The following is a 24,118-nucleotide window of genomic DNA, read 5'->3' as shown; positions in this document are numbered from 1 at the left end:
CATCAAGACAAGCCAAACCCCAGACTGTTTTAGCTGATCCCTGTTTTGTCAGGCTAGGGTTGAAAAATGGGATCTAGAAGGACAGCAACTGAGTTACTCAACCATGCTGGACACAGAGCTGTTGCATAGAAAGCATTGCATTGTCAGCTGAGCAGAATCCAGCACACCTGACTATTTCTCTTGGCTGAGCCCTCCAGAGCTCTAATGGGTATGTGGAAAAATTGGGTTTTTTAGAAAGCATTTGCTACCCCTCCCCCCTTTCCCCTGCTTTCAGATGGCATTATATAAACACACAGTTCCAGGTGACCTCCTTCATCTTCCTACCTGGAAAGTGGCTGTGTAGAAGTATAGTGACTGGTGTTGTGTATTTTGATGTAGACAATAATTTCGTTGTTTATCTAGACAGAGATATAATTTTGTGAATTCTGCTTTAGGATAAAATGTACTTACTAAGGTAAATCTAGCATAACTTTCTTGGATTCTTAGAGTTTTGCTTGTCTGGAGCCAAAAATCTTAAACTTTCTGGCCATGATCTAACTGCCTTGTTCAGCTGATTATATGTGTGGTGTGTAACTTTGGCACATGGATGAGGGACACCAGAAGTTATGGGTTTCTCCTGCTAAGGAGTTATTCTCTGTAACTTCAATATACAACTCCCCATCCTTTTAATCCAAGAATGACTCTTACCTTTCAGATCACTAGAAAAACATTTTTCTCATCTTAGTTTATGGTAAAATTGTCCGGCAATGGTCTTTATTTGAAAAAGGTATTAATATCCTTTTTTTTATTAGCATGAACTGCATGATTTTTTTTTAAAAAGAGTAGCAGAATATTTATTTTGCTTTGTTCTCCTTCTGAAGAATTCCTCTATGACATACAGAATCCTAGCTGAATGAGACACCGTCTTCTTTGCCCATGTTCGTTCTTGGGTGAGAAGCAATTACAGTAATGCTGCTCATTAGGCACTGTGCATCCTGTGGGCTGTGGACTATCTGACATTAGTTTTACCAGTGCAGTACGATGAGCTGTAGCAGTGCCTCACTGTCCCTATCCCACCTCTGTTCATATGTTCAATATCTCTCGTTGTTTTTTTTTTTTTTTCTTGGGTTTCCCTTTTGCCAGTTTGGGCAGTGGGTCCAGGCTGGTGTGCAACAACTTTGGCTGTGCTCATTCTACATTTTCTGGTATATCTGGATCAACCCCCCCCCACTTTAGTACTGTACTGAAATGAGGATAGATGCTTTTAATTTAGCACACACCATTATTCAATTTCACTTACCATTTGACATGAGTGAGGTGTTCCGGTCCTGTAATCTGAACAATTAATTTTTTTAAGTAATTGCCTGTCAACTGTGATGGGTGAGCAAAACTAGACAAATATGGGTAGCACTAATGCTGTTTTCCCAGGAGCATTGTTTGCAAGGACAACTGTGGTATAACTTTTTGGAGAACCTTTTGGAGAAGACATGTCTTTCTCTTTTGACTGATATCCAAGGGGTGAAGTAAGCACCTCAAATCTAGGCTGCTTTGCCAAAGAACCTTAAAGCAATCAGTGAGGTTGGTGAATGGTTTTCTTTGAGATTATATATATTTTTTTAAAATTATTTATAAAGGTGGGGTATGAAGTTCTGTGAGGGTTTTTTTATTGGTTTTTTTTTGGGGGGGTGTTTGTGGGGTTTTTGTTTTTGGGTTTTTTTGAGACTGAAACCAACCTGGTGTTTGATACTGAAGTGTTGAAAGACCAGTGTGTTTAACTTTGAAAAGAATCCCAAGTACCTTGGGGATGTTGTAAATCCAGATTCTTAGGAGAGCAAAATGCTACTGTAATGGATCCACTTTAGAGACATTTCAGTCATCAACTTGTTTTCCTATTACTGTAGTGTGCTGTGCAGTGTGATGTTTGGAAATTAGTACCATAGCACAAGAGAGATTTTTACCCCTTTTAAATGCATGTGACTTTAGGGCTCTGTGGAGGAAGGTACCTGACTGAGTGGAAGGGTTTGTCATTCCCTAAGCTGGGAATTGTAGATGTGAGGGTTGATTAGAGGTTGTTATATACCTGTACGCTCTACTGGTCTGTATCACACCAAGTTGATTTTCATTACTTTTCCCACTGAGAAAGTACTAAAGCAATTGTGGGTCTGGCTTTAACTGCTGCACCTATCACCCTTCCCAGGCAAGGGACCTGAAACTCTTTATGCTGGGCAGAAACTCAATGACAATGAGTGGCACACTGTCCGCGTGGTGCGGCGAGGAAAGAGCCTCAAGCTGATCGTGGATGATGATGTTGCTGAGGGTAAGTGTGATGTATCAGTGTTTTTTGATCACTGTCTTTGTGTCTTGGTTTCTAGTCTTTGCCATTATGCTCCTCCTCCCTGTTCTTCTGTGTATCTCTCCTCCCACCCCTCCCTGTTACCAATCATGTTTTATTTTATGTCACTATGTTGAAAATGAATGTTCAGGTCTGAGAGACTTCTTAGCCAGCACCAGAAACTTCTGTGACAACTGTAACGACCTGAGATACAGGTTTAGGAGACAGATAAGCATGTACTTATCTCAGACTGTAGAGAGGTTCAGCAGAACTTTCTCTTGGTGCAGGCTCTTTCTGAAGTAGATTGAATACACTCCATTCCTGAGCTGCATGTGTGATGGTTTCCGGTACTGTGGAAGCAAGGCCAAGGCTCTCTGGACCGTTCCTCTGCACAAACTTTTCCTTGATGATAAACCTGCAGGAAGTACATGTGTTACAGAGCACAGATTTATGTCTTTGCTGCTATTTTTTTTTCTTTCTTTTTTTAATTTTATTTTTTGTAGTTTAATAATAACCTAGGACTTTTTTTTTTTTTTTTTTTTTTTTTATTTCCCAAGGTCTTGTGTGTGTGGTTCAGAGCCCTCCAGAAGAAAAAGCAAGCAAAGCAGTTTGTTCTCAGCTGTGTCAGTCCTTTTTTATTTTTTCCTGGATTTTTAAAAATAATTTTCTGCATTTCCAGACAGCTTTTTGAGCTTCTGCTTCTTTTTTGCAGAGAAATGTAGTTGAAAGGAGGAAAGAAAAGATCAGTCAGGAAAGTTGGGGTGTCCTAGGTTAAGATTTGCATTGAAATGATCAAAGTACTCCAGATTGATCCTTTTTTGATTGCAGAATTTTAGAGATGATACTTTCTAGGTCCAATTCCCCATGACTACAAGAGCCAGAAACGTATCTTTATTTTCTTTTGAAGGTCTAAAATTCTCATATTTGTATATAACTTTAGGAACTGGGTTTTTGAGAAAAACATCAGCAATCTGGAGGCTGATAATAATAAAAAAAAACCCCAACCCGGGAACCCTGGATGCAAAACTGATGCAGGTATAATTGTTACTTGACACCCATGCTGGTTTCCAAAATAGCTGAAATCCTCTTTTCTGAGCAGCTTCTACTCAGAATGCAACTAGGAGTAATGGCTGCTACACATAGTGCCAGAACACTATATCCTATATCTGAAAAAAAAAAAAAAAAAAAAGGTTTTTTCCTTCTGTATGAATGTGAATTATTTTAAATATTGTGGTAATTTAGATTATTTGGAAAGCTTTTCTCTCTGAAGTAAATCTGTGCTGTCCTATATAGGCTGTGATTTTGCAAGAGAGAACAAGAAACAAGTCACCTTGGTGGTGGCTTGGTCAAAATTAGCTAATAGGAAAAACGAATTTTATTTAAGAGGGAACTTAAAAGAAACACTTCATTCTGATTACTTCTAAATTTGAGAAGAGTTCTTCTGGATATGCTTTTTTTAGGAAGCACCACGAGGTGGCACTCTCTGCATTACCGAATCGATCCCCCAAAGCCATCTGTTTTTGAAGTCTTTTTCACGAAGCTGAGTTTATAAATAATAATGATACAATCCTGTACTAAAATAGGATACGCATATGTACATGTATATGAATTACATAATTAAAGATGCATTACAGCTAAAAATATCTGATAAGAGAATGCCATCATGGCAAAGTCAGAAGTCAGAAAAGCCAGAGTTAAGATTTTTTGTGCAATCTGCATCCCACTTCCTTGCGCAGATAACAGTCTTCAGTGGTGTGGTCACATAGATTTTTCCACAGGATTCTTGCTGTCTTAGACATAGATCAGAAGTCTAAATTGGGCCCCCAGTAAAAATAAACAGCCTATTTGATTTCTGTCTTCTTATTGCTTGTTTAGAACAATGCACACTAGCTGAATTTTGCTCTAAATTTAGACTTTTTAAAAATTTTTTGTTGTTTTTTTTTATATTGTGTGTGTGTGTTGTAGGCTACTCATCATTATGTTTATACAGAACTAAGCAGCTTTAACTGGATCTATCCCCATGTCTATGTTATATGAAATGTTATGGGCATCTTTTTCCTATTTTACAGGTTTGGGAACAAGGCACCAGATTAAAGTACCAGTTTGCCATGTTCTTTTAGTAATTTGCATCAGAAATATTTAGCATGTCTGTAAATTACATCCTTTAAATTAGTTCAACCCTGCCACTTGGGGAATTAGATGTAGACAATTAATGACCACCTATGAAAAATTTGTAATGAAGTGTCTGACTTGGTTTCCTGTAGAACATCTAAGGCAAAGACAGAATCCAACTCTGGACAGCATTTTACTGTTTAATCACAAAACCTTTGTCCCACATTCCTCCTGATCTCAGAACAGATGTCAGAACATCAGTGGTAAATGAGACACAAATACAGCAGATATATTCCTCTCTATGACATCTTCCTAGCACCCAAATACCACAGTGGATGCTGGAATTTTTTCTGTCTGGTACCACTTGAACTAGAAAGCTTCTGATTGCTGTAGTAGGTACAGTACTCTATAGAACACAGTGGGGAACTAGAGGTGAACTCTGCAGGTGGGGCTGATAGCTAATAAGATCACAAAATACTGGATTGCACTCCATGATTTCCTAGGAAATTACATCTCTGTCCTGATTCTGATCTTGTATTGCCATGTCCTTTGCAGCTTTTCACTGAACTACTCCTGACTTTCTACAGTACTGCCTCTAGCACTATTTTTTTTTTTTTTTTTATTAGGCCAACTCCAGTTTTTTCATTTTTCACCTTTTCTAAGATTCTGGGCTCACCTCCTCCAAACTCCCTCACTCCATTTTTGATGCCCCCTATATTTGGGCTCCCTATCCCAGCATACTCTAGATTCCCCAGTCTTGGGTTTTTTCTCCTACTTAGGCCACAATTGCCTTGTATTTTTTTAAGTGTAGGAGAAAAAAGGAGGAGTTTTCTTACCTTTAAGATATCTCTTAATTTTATTGTTCTAATTTTTCAAAGAACCAGGATTTTTTTTTAAGTGACTTTTCTAATTTTAAGAAAATACACTTCTGATTTGGAAAAAATCATAAATTTTATCATATTGAAACTGAAACTCTGAGCCTCTAAGGATCACAGTAGTGGAAGTGAGAAAGCTGTCTAAATAAATTTCTCTGTGTCCTATTTCAATTTCTGGAAACTTCAATTTTTCAAACTAAAATAATATTATTTCTGGTAAATAACTGTTTCAGGATTTAAAAACACTTGCATTGGTGCTGACACTTGAATTTTTAAATAGTCAGAAATTTGTGACTGCCCTCAGCTGCTTCTAAATTTGATCAGCTGTGTCTGCTTGGACTGAAGTTTTCCATGGTCTTTGTATAATTGCATTGATATTTAGATCCACTGGTAAAATTGCATTGATATTTAGATCCACTGGTAAAATTTGGAATAAGTGAAAAAGGTGAATTGATTTTTATAATATTTTTTCTTCATATTTGAAATAGATAGCTGAAAGAAAATTTTCTATTAACAACTGTGCTTGTTTGCTGTCTTTGAATAAAACTTGTTCACATTTGGACAAAGTATAAACTGAAAAACTGCAGTTTGTACATGACCATGAGAGGTGGGTTAGAAATATTTCAGAGTTTCCAGAGTCTCTAAGCAAGAAAATGGCCATCAGTTCATATAATCTGGCTCTCTATACAAGTTAGGATGTATCATTCACATGTCTTTATAAGTGTTATATATATATAACATATATATATATATATAACGTATATATATATATATATATAAGTTTTGTTCTACCTCCAACAGAAAAAAAAAAAAAAAATCACAACTCATAGGAAAAGCCTTGAAAGGACTACTGCTTTTTGGTTGGTTGTTTTGGTTGTTTTGTCTTTTAATGCCTGGAAACTGCTATGGTGAGAAATTACAGGAGACTTCAGGAGACAGCACAGAATATGAGAAAGCTTATACATCCCAGTTGATACAACCTAGAGGAATTGGAGGAGTTTGTTCTGGGTTCAGCTGTGCTAATTTGTATGATTTCTAGGTATAATTTCAATGACTGACAAATATGTCTTGCAGTGACTGGTTGAGAGCTGTGTAGATATGCTCGCTGACCAGCAGATGCATTCTCGTCAGATACTGTTGCTAAATTTTCTCTGTCTATAGCACACCAGAAATATTTATTCCGGTCTTTATCCAGTTGTCAAATTTCACAGAAATAGTGTGAATTTAAATATCTTTATACCTTCTGGATTTTAAACCTGGTAAATTTGACCAGCATGTTAAAATCTTATGAGAGGGACCAACAGGTAGTGTGGCTGTTTTCTTTGGAAAACCTACTGAAAGAGAGGACTGTGCAGTGATTATAATCATGGACAAAACACACTTGACATGGAGAAAATGAATTTAATTTACTGCCAATTAAAAATAGAGTTGAATGGTGAGAAACCAAGACACGAAAGTAGAACAGTGTCTGCCACCCTCTTTTATTGGATTTGCTCCTCCCTGCCTCTCTCACCTGCCCCCACTAGGCAGAGAAGGGGGTTGGAGAATGGTGCCTGTGCTCAGCCTGTAACAGCTCCCTCCTCCTCACACTTCTGTCCTGCTGCAGTGGGGGTCCTAGCCATGGAATGCAGTCCTTCTTGAAGTGCTCCAGCATGGGTGGTCTCCATAGGCTTTCAGGAAAACCTGCTCCAGTGTAGGCTCTCCAGGGGCTGCAGTTCCTTCAGGAAATATCCATCTGCTCTAGCACAAATGTGCTCCATGAGTCACAGTGTAGTTGTCTGCACCACTGTGATCTTTGTGGATGATGGAGAACTTCCGCTCTGGAACATGGAATGCCCCCTCTTCCCTCTTTTCTGTCCCTGGTGTTCATGGGGGTTTGAGTTGGGTTTTTTTTTCCCTTTGTTTCTTGTGGGTAGCATTTTGTCCTTTCTTGCACGTTTTCTCCCAGGTACCACCATTTTGTCCAAGGGGCTCAGCTGTGCCCTGTGCTGGGTGGGTTGGAGCCATTTGGAAGAGGCCATATCAGGAATGGGGTAGCCCTGGCCTCTCCTCACTAAGGCTGCCCTGCAGCCACCCCACAACCAACACCATGCTTCATAAACCCAATGAGAACTGCAGAAAATTTAAGGAGAGGGAAAAATAATGGCCTATATATAGCAGAATTTGAATAGTAGTTGTAAAGTGAATGTTTACTAAATGGACCAAGGCCTGTGTAGAAAAAAAATTGCATATGTGACCAAATAGTGAAAACTACCTTAATGAAAAACTATGGAGGGCTAAAATAAGATTGGCTGAAAGGATTTTCATTCTGAATTCTGATGTTGCCCAACTTGTCTTTGTAGCATACTGCTGTATTTCATCTGTCTGTATGGGTTCTGTGTCTGCACTGGTGCCTAGATCACTAAGTGAAACATTTAAATATGCGGTAGGAGGAGTCTGACAGTAGTATTTGGTATACTGAATAGCTTGGATATTTTGAGAGGTTAAAATCTTGTCATGATGTGGTAAATAGCCCAAGTGGTAGGTTGATGATTTAAAAATATGGAGGGCTTTTTACCTGTTGCATTTTTGTGTGTTTCCCTCCTGCCGTGCTCTTAAAGGAGAGGAATAACATCAGGCATCAGGAGAGAACAAAGGAATAAATATCAGCGATTTTATGACTGTTCTCACTTCTTTCACTGCTCTATTTATATTAATCTATGTTTATCAAGTGTTTTCAGGAGATGCACTTGGAAAAGTTGTTTCAGAAGTGTTCGAGTTGTTTGGCAGATGGTCTGCGGCATCTAATAGATCACCCACCGTTGGCTTTAAGGGCGATGCCTGGTCTTCTTCACAGACAAAGTCTGTGAAGCACAGAGAAAAGTACAGAGCTTGCTGCCCATGGCCCTCTAGGGGTCTGTCTTTTCTGCCAGGTTTTGGCAACTGCTAGACTCACACATCTCCACCAAGCCTCTCCACCAAGATTCTATGCATCCTTTCTTACGCAAGTTACTGAACAGTGATCGGATAGGATTTAGTTCTGCTATTAGTCTGGAAACTGGAGTGTGAAGGGCTCCATATAACCTGTTGCTGATCCCCAATATTCCTCCTTGTTTCTGTCCTTCAGGCACAATGGTTGGTGATCATACCCGCCTGGAGTTCCACAACATTGAGACAGGGATCATGACAGAGAAACGGTACATCTCTGTCATCCCCTCCAGCTTCATCGGCCATCTCCAGAGCCTCATGTTCAACGGGATGCTCTACATTGACCTGTGCAAGAACGGTGACATTGACTACTGCGAGCTGAAGGCACGCTTTGGTCTCCGCAACATTATAGCTGACCCTGTGACATTCAAGACTAAGAGCAGCTACTTGAGTTTGGCCACCCTGCAGGCTTACACATCCATGCACCTCTTCTTTCAGTTCAAGACAACCTCAGCTGATGGTTTCATCCTCTTTAACAGTGGTGATGGCAATGACTTTATCGCAGTTGAACTAGTCAAGGGGTAAGTGGCTTTCTGTTGTTTTCTACCAGGTTATTTATAGATAAATTACTTATAGGTGAGCTTAAAATGCTTACATGAAGAGAAGTTTACCTGACACTCATGTTTTCTCTGTTTGCTGAGCTGTAAGACAATGTGTTTAAACAAAAACACTGAAGCTTAAGACTCCTGATTTTATGACTGACTTCCTCCTGTGGTTGTGGGAGGGACATTTTTACAGTGTGCAACATTAGTATTTTAAGTCATTGGGACATGGACTAATGTTTTGTCCTGCCAACCTTGCAGATTAGCACAGAGGAGGAGATGTGCTGAGGGCTTTGTATGTCTCTTCTTCCCCACTCCCTCCCCCTTTTTTTCCCATTGTAATACTTTCGTATTGTTTTTCTGCCATCTCCAGTGAAGGAAAAAGAAAAAGCATATGGGCTGCTGAATTTGTACTTCTGCTGGTGATGCTTGATGAAAAGTGAACTCATCTAGCTTTTGAACTGCTGTATTCTTTTCAGAAGACCTATAGCTTATAAAAAAATCCTTTGTTAGCTGAAAAAATTTTGATCTCTGATGATTTCGTCATGGTAGACATGTTTTCCACAGTTTACTAGTCCTTTTCATTTCAGTTCAATCTGTTTTCATTTTTGGCTTTGCACATACTTCTGTAAGTGGGACATTGAGTGATAAAAAAAGCAACAGTCGTGATCTCCTGGTGCTCTGTTGAGAGTAGAATTTTGTTGTCTTTTTTTTTTTTTTTTTTTTTTTTTTTCCTGAGTAGAATACTTCTCTTCCATCCTCAGGTGGATTTCTGTGTTTGAACTATATAAATAATTCAGGGTAACACTCCCATGACTTCAGTCATTGTTAGGGTCTCTATTTTTGCTAAAGCTTTGCTAATTGTTTTTCAGCTGTTTGAATAAGTCTAGCATCTCATGAGAATTTTAGTACAATATTTCAAGTGAGTTTCCTAATTAACTTCTTATGGGAGTTATTCAAAACTCAGAATTAACCTGGGGAATATATGCCCCAAACATGCATATCTAGTGTTGCTCCCCAGTACATTTATCAATATTATCAATTAAAAAAAAAATTATATGCACAGACACTGTTTTTGTGGCTCTGAGAGAACTTTGTGAAAAAGAAGAATGTTTTATGGTTAGAATCTGATTACTTGAAATGTTGTCATCTCAAAATACTAATCTTTACACTTTGGTGGAAAGGAAACAACTATATTCTTTCAAAGCAGTGGCTAATATTTTGGCTTATTAGAACTTTCTAATCCAGAGATATTTCCCTTCGTGACTTTTTAAAGTTAATTTACCAGCTCTGGCTAGAATAAGGCTCAGTAATGCTGGAGTTCTTCCAGAATATTAACCAGTTCTTGCTATATTTACAGATATATACACTATGTGTTTGACCTTGGAAATGGACCTAATGTTATCAAAGGCAACAGTGATCGTCCTCTGAATGACAACCAATGGCACAATGTTGTCATTACCAGAGATAACAGTAACACACACAGCTTAAAAGTGGACACTAAGGTGGTCACTCAGGTTATCAACGGTGCCAAAAATCTGGATCTTAAAGGTAAACTCTACAAGATTAACATATTCCATCTTTGCTCTTGCAGGGCTGAACTAGTGAACAGGAGAAAGCTTGGAGTAACCATCCATTACAGAACAGTAAATCTGGACTTTGCACATTTTGGCTTTCAAATTCATTTATCTCTTTTTTGTTTGACAACTTCTTGTAGTCAAATAGTGTGTCATATTTTGCTTTTTCAGAAATCGTAATTTTTCAGATTTTCCTACTTAGGAAACTAACTAGGTAGCAATGAGAACTGGGATTATTTAGGGGATTTTGTGATGGGTTCTTTGTTTTGCTTTGTTTTTATTTTGGTTGGTTGTTTAGTTTTTGGGTTTTTTTTAGTTTTTTGTAGTAAAGGAAGCAGAAATGATTTCTTGCACAGTATGTTGCTCTGTTTTTAACTTTTTCTGAATGTGTGTTCACTTTGCTTTATTCATGTTTGGTGGCAAGAAAAGAGACTCTAGAAGGTGTGTAACCTCCTCCTCCTTGTATGTTTATCCCTCTCTGCTCTAGGTGATCTCTACATTGCTGGCCTTGCTCAAGGCATGTATAGCAACCTCCCGAAGCTTGTGGCCTCGCGTGATGGATTTCAGGGCTGTCTGGCATCTGTAGACCTAAATGGGCGTTTGCCTGACCTTATCAACGATGCTCTGCACCGCAGTGGGCAGATTGAGCGTGGATGTGAAGGTATAATTGATTTCAGAGAGGTTCCCCTCTCCAGCATTCACTTCCCACTTCATTGTTGCACTCTGTGCATCTACTTGTTTACCTTACTGTCCATTCCATTAGTTTGCTTCCATGGCAATATCCTTCACTACACTTCTGTCTACCAAATGGGGCTTATGGATTGACAGTTCCTGTGAGTGGCTTAGCAGCTCTTTTCTTACATGCTCTATCCCATGTGGATTGGTAGCTTTAGTAGTGGGAAAGGATGGTACTAGGGGACAGACTACTACTTACTAGTAGTTTTCTCAGAGTGGTTTATTAACATTGCAGTAGCCTTAAAATGCTTTGGAAGATGTTCTGAGCATTCAGTTCATTTGTGCTTCAGAGCACCCTTCCTTGGAACCCACAGAAGTAAGTATTTGGAAGAACAAATAGAGACAGGAGTAATGGAAGGTAGAAGGAGCTGAATGGTAAAGATTGGACTGAAAGAGGAGTTCATTTTTGATGAAGTGGGTCTCCAGTGAAAGCACTGGAGGCATTGCCTCTTCTACCTGGGAAACATTTCTCTTCAGTTGTTTCTCTTTTCCAGCCAGTTTAGAACTAAGTGGGATGAGTTACTTTTTGCAGCATGAAAACAGTAGTGATTTCTTGAAGCCTCTTTAAATAATTTGCTGTTCCTGTAAGCTCCTATTAGTTAAAAGAATATTGACATCAGCATCACTGACTCAGTATGATGCATATGGCTTCAATTCCCAAAGCACTTGGGATACTTACCATCCAGAACTCCAAGGTTTTGCTGTCTGGGTTAAATGACAATCACCATTATGTCTAGAATCGTTCAGTACCAGTCTGCTGTGTTGGCTACCAGTCACTACAAGAAGATAGCTTTTTCTGTGAAGTTTGTATGTACGTTTGCTAAAACAAGATGTATGTCCCAAACTGATCCTTCAAAAATTTCACAACGTGAAAAGACTCCTTGATCGTCTTTCCTTACTGTGTCAAGATTACAAATTACATCATGATGAAGCCCTGCGGCTTGTCAAGACTGCTCTGTCTTAGGATTGAATGTATCATCTGAGAGATAACTCTGAGTACCAAATTGATCATCCAGTCAGATCTGATCCCTTACTTGTGTCTCAGTGTTCTGGTTGGCTGAGAGCTCTTGTGTCCCAACCCTCCTTCCATGCTCCCTCAATAATACTCTTGTTTGTGAGAATTTTGTGTCGTCTCACAGGAGCTCACTCCATGTGAACTCCCACCTCACAGCATTGGTGGGCAGGTGTAGGCTGTTTTTATTCTGTCTTTCTCTCTTTTTTCTTAATAGTGTCTATTAACCACTTTGTTCCTTGTGGAAATGAGCACCGCGTAGGAGAACTTGAGTCTTGTAGCAGAGCCAACAAAAGAATACCCCTTTTCTGTATAGTTGTTTATAACGTTCAAGGAAAAAAAGCATTTGATGTTTATGAAAAAGTCTATTCTATTTGTATTTGATGTACTGAAAGCTCTTCAATATTAAGGATTTTTTGAATAACTTTTGTTTAAAATTATCGCAACCTATTGGATCTTTAGCTGGCATGTGCTCTCTACTAGCCCTCCTCCTCCAGAGAACCACCCAATCAGATTATCCTGTTGTTCTGTGTGTGGCTCAGGATTAGAGCCATGAGGCTTTCCCAGAAGAGTATCCCCATTACAGCTGTGGTGTTTCCTTCTCCTATACCCAGTGTGTAGTTCTTTGATGTAGTGTTGTATTGCTGAGGCTGTGTAACATCAGTGCTGCTCCCAAAACACATAACGTGGCACTTTGTCTGTGTGCCAGTGTGGTACCAGCACAGCTGCTGCCTGAATGTGGAGATTGCTTCAGTTTCCAGAATGCAAGTTCCCCTTCTCTTCTAAAGTCTCTCAAACAGGACTTGGAATTGGAAAAAGACCTAAAAAAATGGGTGATAAAGCCAATAATGGTCATCATTCTGCCTTTGGAAGAGCCTGATCTTGGAAAGCTGTACCCTTGCTACCTTCCCAAATGGTCCCTGTTCAGTACCAAGGAAACTGCTGAAGAGGAAAGTGTTCTTTTTTGCCAGCATATTTAGGATTAGTAAAAAAACCTGAGAATTTGGTTACCGTAAAGCTGTTGTATTTGTTGTTTTTGTTTTTTCTTATTTTTTGAATCATAACAATCCTCAAAGCTTCATCATATTCATTAAGATGGAATATGTTAATCTGTCTTGCTGCCTGCTGGTGCCTATTCTTACAGTTGCCAGTGAAAGTCACACCTATCTCCCATTCTCTAAGGAAAGAAAAACTCTAAGGTTGTTCAGTCCTTATTTATGTCTCCCTAGTTTGTTTCCATCTGAAGTAACTTTGTGTGCAGTCTTAATGTTTTTAAGGGCAGAAGTCCCAAATAGTCCTTGCTGTCTCATGATGTTTAAATATGTTTTTAATAAACCATTGCAGGCTTTTTGTCTGAATAGTCATGCTGTGTGTTGATTTGCTGGACATCTCTGAATTTCATCATGAAGGGCAGAGGTTCTGCCTACATGACAGGAATATGCTTGCTTAAAGAAACGTTATTCCATTGCCACATATGAATCTTGTCTTTCAAAGGTCATGTGAGAGAGATTTCTGCTAATGCTTGTCTTTTGTTGAGGTCTTACTTTCAGAGGCAGAGATTACAATGTGGCAGCTGTTTTCTTAGAAACTGTCAGTTTCATCTCAGGACAAAAATCAAAGAATATTTAGGAAAAAAAAAAAGGCCTTAAGAACAGTAGAATATGAGATGTAGGTCAGCAGAGAGCACTGTCCTGGCTAAGATGCACCAGTACTGCTGCAAAGGGGTGACATTGTTGCATCCTGTTTGTGTTTTTTATCTCTGTTCATGTATTTCAGTACCCTGTGTCATACCACCAATTAAGATTCACAAGTTTCAATAGGAAAATAATATTCCTTATTGTCTTGTCTTAGCTCCTTTTATTTGAGCAAGCCATTGAACTTCTTGAGCACATTATTCCTCTCGTGTGCTTAAGCATGATTCAGCCTCCCTGTGCACCAAAGCACACACTTCCCACAGAATTATCTGTGTTCCAGTGATGAGTAAGGCTTCTACTTGACAGGAAGCACTTTCAATAATTTGTATTTATAGGACAATTAGGATATATGGGATATTTATATTTTTCTTTGGAACCTTCCAAAACATTCTTAGTCATATATACAAGTCACTCTTGAGATGCAGGCATCCTTGGGATTCAAATTGGCTGGTGTTTAACAGTGTATAGTAGTGCTAAAAAAAGTCAGTTCAAGACTTAAAGCAAGAATTACTTAACCTCCGATGTCCTACTGGTTCTATTGCTATAATTTCTTTAAATTTTATGTGGTGGGATTTGTTTAGGCTAGCACAACTAAATAACCTCTTCATCGTTTTTGTGAGGTGACATATCAGCTCCCTTTTGCATCATGCAGCTTCCATGTGTGCTGTAGAAGCTCATGGTTTCAGCTTTGAAGTCTACCATTCAATCACCTGTGTGTTTGACAAGATGATAGCTACCACACTGACATGTTTTGTGTTTCAGTGTATCCTGTAGTATCATTGCTTTTGGTAAAGGATTTTGAGGTGGATTATCTGGAAGAAGAGAACCAAAGAGTGTGAAATGTCAAATGAGTTTATGAAGTTAAAGCTTCTTATCACACACCTTTTTTTTTTTTTTTTTTTTTCATATGGTAATTTGGTTTATTTTCATTGGTCTTTTGCAATTGCTACATTCCTCATTTTTCAGGAACAATAGGCAGCTCTTCACAGATCTTGACAGTCTGGTCAGATCTGTAGTGGCAGCTTGTGTTTCCCTTGAAGGGATGTTACAAAGCCAGAAACCACCTTGCTGCCTATGTTCAGGTGTGCTACACACAGCTCTGAGGAGAAAAACTCTTGGGGACAACGACATGATACCAAGATACTTCTTCATTTTTCACAGTTTCTTGATTTCTTGTGCTCACTGCAGCTTTCATCATTATCTCTGATGTAACAAGAGGGCCCTTCCCCTTACCACCACCTCAAAAAAGGCATTGGTGAGAGGGCCTGAGAACAGCTACCAAAAGTAGGGAAGTGGTTAAGACTTAAATGGTCCTTGTGTCAGTGTTGCATCAGGGTATTAAACACAGTGAAGAGACAAAGTGAATTCTCAGAAAGGACTTCAAATGGGATGGCTTCTTCTAGTGGAAGCTTGAAGGCAAGTCTGCCACTTACTTTTTGGCCTTGCTTTCCCCACCCATAAAATTTATCTTCCAGGTGCTCTTGTATTTGTGATAAAAGTATGAACTTCATCTATGTCTTGCAAACCACTTTGAAATTGTGGGTGGAGGCTCTTGAACACGAGCAAATCATTAGAAACTGAAGAAAAGTCTTCTATCAGGACATAGTTGTCTCCAGTCTGTATCTCAACAGCTGTGAAGAGTGGTTGGAAACTTTTCACTGCTGAGTTTTAGCAATATAGACTATTCTACATCAAACATACACAGTCTGAGAGAGATGTCTGCACTATGGTATATATGAAGAGTTGGTAGAAAGAAAAAGTTGTACCAGGTGACCTCATTTCCCTTCTTTGAAGTAAACAATTTAAACTTCAGCTCAGCCTTTTCTAATTTCTTGACTTTTAAAATGGGTTCTTCTTGCTGAATTCCTCATTCCTGGTCCTGCTACTAGATAAATGGATCCATTTATTCCATCCACAAAAATCTAGACTGATTCAGTGGTGGTCTGTGAAAAAGTTAATCAGATGTGCAATCTTATGTGTAGTTTAAAGAGGATGCCCTCAATATCGATGAGTACTTTCTGCCTTTGAGGCATTTTTCATCTCTTTATTAATTTGCCACATCTTGTCATGTGTTTTCCTTTCTTTTAATTGGACATCCCTGTATTGCTTACCATGAGCACTAGAGCTATCTGAAATTCAGCTGCATGTTCTAAATATTTTTACCCCATCCTGTGCCTGGCCAAAAAAACCTAACAGCAGTGGCTAAAGAACATTTTATTTCTTCAGTAAAGTAGTTTTCTATGTGCTTTAGAAATGTTGCTTCTACCTCACCTGTTCCACTAACAGCTTCTCACAAAGGAGACAGATTATTATTAAATTGGCTGACACTATTCCAGATGTTTTGGGACTTTTCTTTTATGGTCCTAATTTAATCTTCTTTCCAAATCCCACAGTGAAATCATAATCTTTTGCTACTTTCCATGAAATAGTATAGTTAACCTTTGGAATTCACTGGTGCATGGAAAGCATGAATGACACATACAGGCTGGATAATCAGAAGCACATTTTGCATACTAAGCAGTATGTGGAAAACAGCAAATCTAATCTCATGCTTAAAATCTCACAGCAGGATAATGTCAAAAAGGATTTCACCCTTCATCTGCTCAGTAGAGAAAATTCAAATCTGGTCATACTTCACTTTCTCTCTAGAATCAAAGGTTGTCCATTGAAGAATGGAGCATTAATTTGCTCCATGATGGTTTGACATCTTTCCTTTTCCTTGCTTTTTGTAATCTATTCTCATAGTGCTGCTGGATTTATGGAATAAATATGAGCTTTTCTCTCATCTACAAAGAAAACGAGGTGCAGGGAAGTAGGAAAAGTACTTGTTTGTTATAGAGAAATTACTTTGTTAGAATAAGTGTTGAAAATGATGCATGGTGAAGTGCATCCTTTTCTTTCTACTCATTCCTCTTTTCTTTTGAATTTTGTTTAAGGAAAATGGGATTTTATAGCTTTATGTAGTAAAATGGTTTCAAAAGTGGAGAGAAAATTCTGACTATCTCAAAAGGGAGGATAATTGCTATCTTGAGTCATTCATAGGCTGTGAAACAGCAAAGATTTAAAATGTTAAAATTCTTAGGAAGCACAGGAAATGACATCTGCACGTGTCAGTTCTAATTTATTGGGTTGTAAATGTAAAAGAAGACAATGGGGAAAGGAGAACTACCAATCTTTCTTCAGTATCAGCTGTGATGTTAGAATGTTTTAAGAACAGGTTAAGAGGGTAAGTATGCACTTCTTAAATAACTATCTTTTGAGCAATGAGGTTAAAGATTTTGTGTATTGTTGTTCCTATTGTCCTGTGTAATAGAAATATTTAACCTTCAGAGGCAGTGGATTCAGGAGCTGCTGCCTGTACTCCCATCTTTGTCCTCTACTTTTTCCATTCTGAAAGAGAAAACTTAGAATCAAAGTATAACACACCAGAAATCTATGTGGCTTCCTTGTAAAGTGACTCCATCAAAAAAACCAACCAAACAAAATAAACAAAAAGCCCAAACAAAATTTTAAAAAAATAAAAGAGACCCTGTGCCTACATGGAAAAGCATCAGTGGTACTGTTTTGCTTTTAATGCTCTTCAGTCTTCTCAAAGTGTATTTGGATCTTTAGACAGTCAGACTTAGTAGGCCTATGATTTTTTTTTTTTTCCATGTTGACTCTGATTTGACCACAGATAACAAGATCATTCTGACCTATGTGAAATAATGAACTGGTACCCTTTGTTCTTTTGCTTGCTCTAATGACTGATTAAGACTATATGGGTCTCAGGCCTGAGCTGTCTGCTTGCCTGTTGATGTAAGTTTTTTTTAAGAATGTGTTGAAATCTATGAGCAGGTGACAGCTTGTGTGGGGGCAAGGTGTTACTGTCACTTATATCCAGTGTTGAGTTCACTTCTTTGGATAAACAGAAATTTTTGTCTTATAGAATTATCAGTCCTCTATGGTTTTCTGGCAATAAATCCGCTTTGGACAAAAAGCCAAACAAACTAAATGCATGCTTGATGGAGGTACTAAAAGTCAAATAGATTTTTTTTTTACTTAAATGGATTCTATGTATTTCTCAAACAAGACAAAATCTCTCTAAAGTTATGGTAAATGCTGAGAGATTGGTTAAAGAATTTGATGTTTATTTCTACTCTTGGTATTATCTATAGATTTTGTGTGTGTGTGAATTAAATGCATTTCTTCTCTTTCTATTTGGTTTTGTTATCTATTGGTTGCATCAATGTAGTCACTCTGCACTCTTGTTGCTTATGTTGTCATTTCTGTGTGTTTTGGTTATGCATGTTGGCTGTGATAGTTATACCAGTTGCTTTTATTTATTCAAAGTGATATGTTAGCCTGGTTTATCTGCTTTTATACTAACCTGTTGTTTATTGTCTTTGCTTTTTTTTTTTTTTTTTGCTAACAAAGTTGAGTTGACCAAAGCTGACCTGCAAGGTAGTGAAGGTTGTTCTTCTCCATTACTTGTTTCAATGAAAAATACTTTTATGTAACATTTAGTGCCTTTTACTGGGTGCAGGCACACCTCTAAGACAGGAACAGAATGGCAAACCCCAGCATCTCTGGAGGGGGATTCTGGGTTGAAGAAGAACATGGCAAACAATGGAGCTGCTTCTATTGACCTGGGTGATTTGACTGTATCAATCTCTGAATAGCCATAAAAGCACCAGTTGATTTCCTGGAAAGCCTAATGATCAGGCTGTGCATCAAGATGTAGAAGGCCCTCAGAGGTTTAAAAAACAGAAAGTTCATTTAGTTTCTTTAGTACTGATCTTAAGGAGGGAGATCAGGAGGTAGAAACTGTTTGCCTGGGACATAAGTAAGGAAACATGCTTATTAGACATTAATAGGTCTTTGATACTAGTATAAACAGAAAGATGTTTTCCATGGCATTGAAGGTGAATCCTTTTAAATATGATAATGAAAATGTACTTCCCAATTCATCTGTAAAGACTGCAATATAGAGTACAAATTAATTTATTCTGTAATGCTGAAAGTTAAAAAAATTGTTCCTCCTTTTTAATGGAAAAGGAGATAATGGTTTCAGGTATAAGGGGAAGTCAGAGGCATTGAATAATGTGTCTCTGTTTAGCAGTTCTGAAGCCACAGATGGTATCTGTTATGGGATCATCTTAGTCATCTTGAAATTTTATGTCTAAGCCACTTAATGTCTAAGGTTCTTTTGTGAGACAAAATATAGAATGTTCCTGTTTCACCCTCTGAGATAGAGACTTCCTGACATTTTACATATCTCTGGAATTAAGGTTTGTAGCTTTAATCACATAATTCATAAACTCCTTTTCTATTCACTGTGTTTACTGTGAAGACCTGGTGATATTGCTGACCTCATCTAGTATAATATGTACCATTTTCAAATTAAAATATTCTTGTTCTGTATTTCAGGTATGGGCAGGTAGCATTACCTTTCCTTCAGGATATCATCTGTGTTTTTTAGGTAGAGTTTGGTGTTCTATGGCTCAGTAGAAAAAGATAAAAATAAATTTGGATGAATAAGGATATTTTAATAGGTAAACAGTTTATCATTGTAGCAGTTGTTGACAGGAGCATATTAAGAGATACCCTCTCACCCAACAGTTAATGATATTGACAGCATGAGATAATTTTAGCAATTGGATCCATATGAGATATCGAATCTGAAATATTTGCCAGCCTTGAGGTAGAGAGAAGTTGATGTGAAGTATTTCACTTTATGCATGTGGAGCATCTGACTGCAACTACATTTTGTTGGCATCTCTGACCTGTTCCCAACTGTAAAATTTGAAGTACTCTGTCTTACAGAGGTGAGTGATATAGAGGGGTGCTGCCCCTAGGGGATTTCTGAAGTTTATGTAAATGAAAGGAGTAAAAGATGATATTTGAAAAAATAGGAAATATATGTGGACTGAGACCAATGAGAAAAGAAAGTGATAAGAAAAAAGTGTCCTGGAAGTACACTGGAGTATAAATAACTTTAGGATTTAGATGTTTTGTGCCATCCACTCAAATTGTGGCAATGATTTTGGGAATTTACATTAGACATCAGAAAGTATTGTGTCTCTCTTGCCACAGCCACTGTTGTTCTCTGTAGTCAGTTATGTGTCCATCAGAATTCAGAATGAATGCTCAGGAATTCCTTGGACTTGATTTTTGATGTTTATTGAAGTGGATGCATCATGCACAGGAAGTTCTGGAACAAAGAGATCTATTGTTTTGATTTTTCCAGAGTCCTCAGAACCAAAGGCATATTACACCTGTGAAGATTATTCCTTCTCATGCTCAATTTTTTTTACAGAGGTCTTAACCCTGTAGGAATATTTGCCCTTCAGATAGAGACATCTGATTACATTGAAGCCTAAGGGGAAGTGTGGCTTGAATGCATAAAGTGGATTATTGGCTTTCCAGGAAACCAACCTTTGCTAAATAGGTTTGGCTATTTCAGGATAGGCCATGATGCCTCATCTTAAGGGCTGGACATGATGATCCTTGTGGGTCCCTTCAAAATCAGATTATTCTGTGATTCTTTTATATTGCTGTGATTTGCAGTGAGGAAGGATGTTTTTCCAATGTACTCTGTTTTTCTCTTGTTCATGTACAGCCCTTTCAATTTTCCTTTATGCTTTTAGCTTCTGTGTCTGAATGCCCAAATGCTGTTTACTTCCTCTGCTTCATTTGTGTCTCCCTATCCCTTGTTGCATTTTGTGTGCAGGCATACTCCCTTTTATGCAGTTGATTTCTTGTTCTCTGGTTGGGATTTTTATTCTTTTGGCCTTTTTTTTGTTCTTTCCTCACCAGCATGTGTATAAACACGTTGCTCATGACCTTTTACGTTACCTAGAAATGGAAAGTGGAAGAGTGGCGAGGGAGAGGGTGACAGGTATACGCCAGCTTTCTTTGAGGGGAAGGAAATCCCAGCACTTTGCAGATCCATATCTATGAATTGCCATTGCTTCTAGATTCCCTTCTTGTGTTATCTTGAGATAGATGTGCTTTCTGTGGGAGAAAGCACATTTGTGCATATTTATTATTTTAACTAGTCCCAGTTCCTGAAGTTTTCAGACCAGCCACTTATTTGGAACAAAAGGACTCAGCACCATGACATATATCAGGTGGATGAAGTATTCAGGCTCTGTTGAGGCAATGAAAAAAATGGCTACGTTTTTCAGAGGACAGAAGAATGCTGGCTTTTGAGTTATTTCTGACAATGAGTAACTTTAAATATGGAACCTGACAGATGTCTAACCTTATTTAGGTGATGAAAGGGATGATGAGTTCTTAACAAAGTATGAAACTGAGAGCTTGAAGAGCTGGCCTTGCAATAGTTGAAAATCTGTTTGGTTTTTGGTTCTGGTTTGCTATATTAGTCTGTGATATTCCTGCTTTCTGCTATCTGTGACTCAAAATACAGGACCTAACTTTCTGAATCATGCACTGAACCCTGACTATAATTTAGTTTCTTGCATTTGTGCAAAGTAAATGCTGCCATACCACCAATACATATTTGTCAGTAACAGTATGTGTGGTATGGTCCATCCCAGAAAGTGATGGTTCCATGGGATGCAGCCTTAATTTTGCTCACTTTTTAAACAGGAAAAATCTTGTTTTCCAAATTATTCTAACATTGGAAAACTATTGGGCATAACTTTGTTTCCTACTTAACCTGCAAGGAAGAGTGAGTCCTGGAACTGGTTTATTTTCTGCCTAGTGCATATGGTTTCCAAGACCTGATGCCTTTCTGAGCTGAGCTGCTACTGCAGATTGAATTAAAAAAGGCTGACGCTCTCTGGTTATGAAAGAGGAATGCTGACAGAAGTAGAGTGTAGATTTATCAAAAGTGTAAATTGATTGTAATGTCTGACTTTACAGTAGTGGTAGAGATATTTCAGTGCTGCATGACATTTGTAATTTAGGAACTATAGGACTAAAAAAGCACCTTATTCTGCACAGGCTGTAAAGATGTCTTGTGTATATTACTTTCCTATTGCTTTGTAACATTTCTGAAGATAGAAGGGGAAGAGATGAGAGCATTTAGGGAGATGAAGAATGAAAATGGAACTGTATTGTTATTGAACTTCCCCTATTGCTGATCTTCATCTTATTGAGACTGTAACATTAACACAAACGGTTGATTCCCTTCAAAAAGAGTGAATTTTTGATGTGTGGAGGAAGGTGTTATGTGCAAGACCAATAATGGGTTGCTTATCTTAATAGTTATTGCTAATTGTGATCAAAGCATGAAGCAGTTGTGTTATAATCCTGCAACTGCTGTATAAACTGATTCCATGTGTAACTTGAAAGAACAATGAACACAATACTGTCTTTTATTTCGCAAGTTCCTTTTCCTGCAAAGAGCTTTCAAAAGACACAGAAGGAATGACTTTTCTTGCCAGTGAAACATGGAAGTTTTAGCAACATGAAGCAGTAGAGTTGTTTTATTTTTTTTTAATTTCAGGGCAAAGAGAAACATACCATACAACTGATACTGTAGGAAAAAGGGTAGAAAAAGCAATTTGTCTAAGCAGACTACAGATACAAGATCAGGCTATTATACTCTTCAAAGGTGATTTTCTTCAAATACTTAGTAGAAAATTTAATAAACAAACAATACATCTGGATAAGTAGCTGAAGAAAAGTGTAGTACTTCCTAGGGAGGGAGACCCAACAAATCTCAGATCCTGCGAGTCCTTGGATACTGAACTATTCCAGTAAAAATTAGAGATGCAGACATAAAGATAAAAAGGATATTGTTGAAGAATCCTGGTTTTCTATTTCATGTTCCAAAGGAGATGCCTCTATTGGTAGGCTTAGCCTGGACAGGAAGAGACACAGCAAGTCATGCTTCTGCTAGTGGGGTTGCTCTTCTGCACTGGGGACTTCTCCACTTCTACTTGATATTTACTGCCCACTTACTCCTCTTTCCACTGTGAGTGTGGCACGAAGAAGGCAATGCACCAAGCTCAGCTACAAACAGACAAATCAGAGGTATCTCAGATTATTATGTGAAGACTAGTTCTGAAACTTTGCTTTTAAATACTTTGTCTGCTCTCAGTGTTGCCAGAGGAATGAGATTAAAAATAGACCTGAGTCCTGATGGCACTGGTAATTTAGAAACAATTCTACTGCTTTATATATAAGTTGTTTGTCATCTTCTTTCCTTGTTCGTTAGCACTAAAGGGCATGTGCGTGGTAGCACAATCTTCATGTTTTATAATCCTTCCTGTGCTTCTGTCACTTTGCTCCCTAATCCAAAATCCTAATTCCCTGTGACATCCCTATTAGTTGCTCTGAAGAAAATTCTGTTGCTACAGAGGATTATGACATCAGGCAATGACTGTTAGCAGCAGGAGTAGATGAACTCTGTGAGACAACGATCCTTTTATGATTCAAATGGCCCATAGTACTAAGAAGTGAGGCCAAGTACCCAGCATTGCTGTCCTGTCACCACTGACTCTACAGATGGCAGATCAGGCTTCAAGCTTCCTTGTGGTATTGTCAGGCTTTCAAAATTCCTCATTGTTGTGTTTTTTCTCTTTTCCCTTTTTTTGTCCCCTCTGGCTGCTGAAAGTGCTGTTCCCATCTTCACAGTTGATTTCTGTTAAATACAATTCAGATACCATAATACAGGCCATGAATACAAGTACTTTGGCTCTCTGGGCTCTATCATATGAAGACTTCAAGCCACAGGTACTGGGCCTCATGCAGTCTTATTCCTTGAATAGAGTCCTTTCTCTTGCGGCATCTAGATAAAGGATATGCCCATTGTCAAGTCCAGTTAGTGATTAAAGCATTCTCAGAAAAACATAGGAAAAGTGGAGAATCATTGTTGAAAATGGTATTCTGCTCTGCTTCTTTGTGATGGTCTTAATAGTTGAGGCTGTAGAAAGTTTTCATAGAGTCACAGTTGTTTTCTGGTTTAATTTTTAAAATATAGGTATAGATATCTTGCTTGTTTATACCTCTAGGAGTATTGGTATTCATGATTGAGGTTAGAGGTTAAGATAGTGGGATAGTAATGTGCAGGAGAGATATCTGTTCCTCATTCCTCATCCTCATTTAATTTAGGCATTTTAGGCAAAATGACAACTAATATTCTATTTCAGATTGTTAAATGTTATCCCTTCTTTTGCTCAGCCAGAGTAAGTCTGAAGCAAGTATCAGACCACAACCTGATGCACATGTATGTATATTTATATCCGTGATTTTTACAAGTAAAGGCAGGAGGGAGGCCTGTACATACATGTGCCTGCCAGCCCACGCTGGAAAGTCTGTCAGCTCTGTTCTAATCTAGAA

At 38.2% G+C, this 24,118-nt stretch overlaps 1 protein-coding gene and 1 long non-coding RNA gene across 11 annotated transcripts in view; one reads left to right on the top strand and one right to left on the bottom strand.

Annotated features, from left to right (window-relative positions):
• The window catches only part of NRXN3 (neurexin 3), a 708,775-nt gene that overhangs the window by 162,546 nt on the left and 522,111 nt on the right, over positions 1-24,118 (top strand). For all 10 annotated transcript variants that reach the window (XR_008437480.1, XR_008437481.1, XM_053979714.1 and 7 more), the window contains exons 7-10: positions 2,177-2,296; positions 8,405-8,786; positions 10,168-10,358; positions 10,872-11,045. Coding sequence is in view for 8 of the 10 variants with exons in the window: in XM_053979714.1 (XP_053835689.1) it covers positions 2,177-2,296; positions 8,405-8,786; positions 10,168-10,358; positions 10,872-11,045 (867 nt within the window). In the remaining 2 variants the exon portion in view is untranslated. The remainder of the gene's footprint in view (positions 1-2,176; positions 2,297-8,404; positions 8,787-10,167; positions 10,359-10,871; positions 11,046-24,118) is intronic.
• On the bottom strand, positions 22,372-23,074 carry LOC128808519 (uncharacterized). Its single transcript, XR_008437483.1, has 3 exons — positions 22,909-23,074; positions 22,739-22,789; positions 22,372-22,637 (listed from the first exon to the last, which is right to left on the bottom strand). It is a non-coding gene; the product is annotated as an uncharacterized LOC128808519 (long non-coding RNA).

This window comes from Vidua macroura, chromosome 6, assembly GCF_024509145.1.
Source record: "Vidua macroura isolate BioBank_ID:100142 chromosome 6, ASM2450914v1, whole genome shotgun sequence".
NCBI lineage: Eukaryota > Metazoa > Chordata > Aves > Passeriformes > Viduidae > Vidua > Vidua macroura.
Note: the sequence above shows the minus strand (reverse complement) of the source record. Positions and strands in the feature narration are given on the sequence as shown.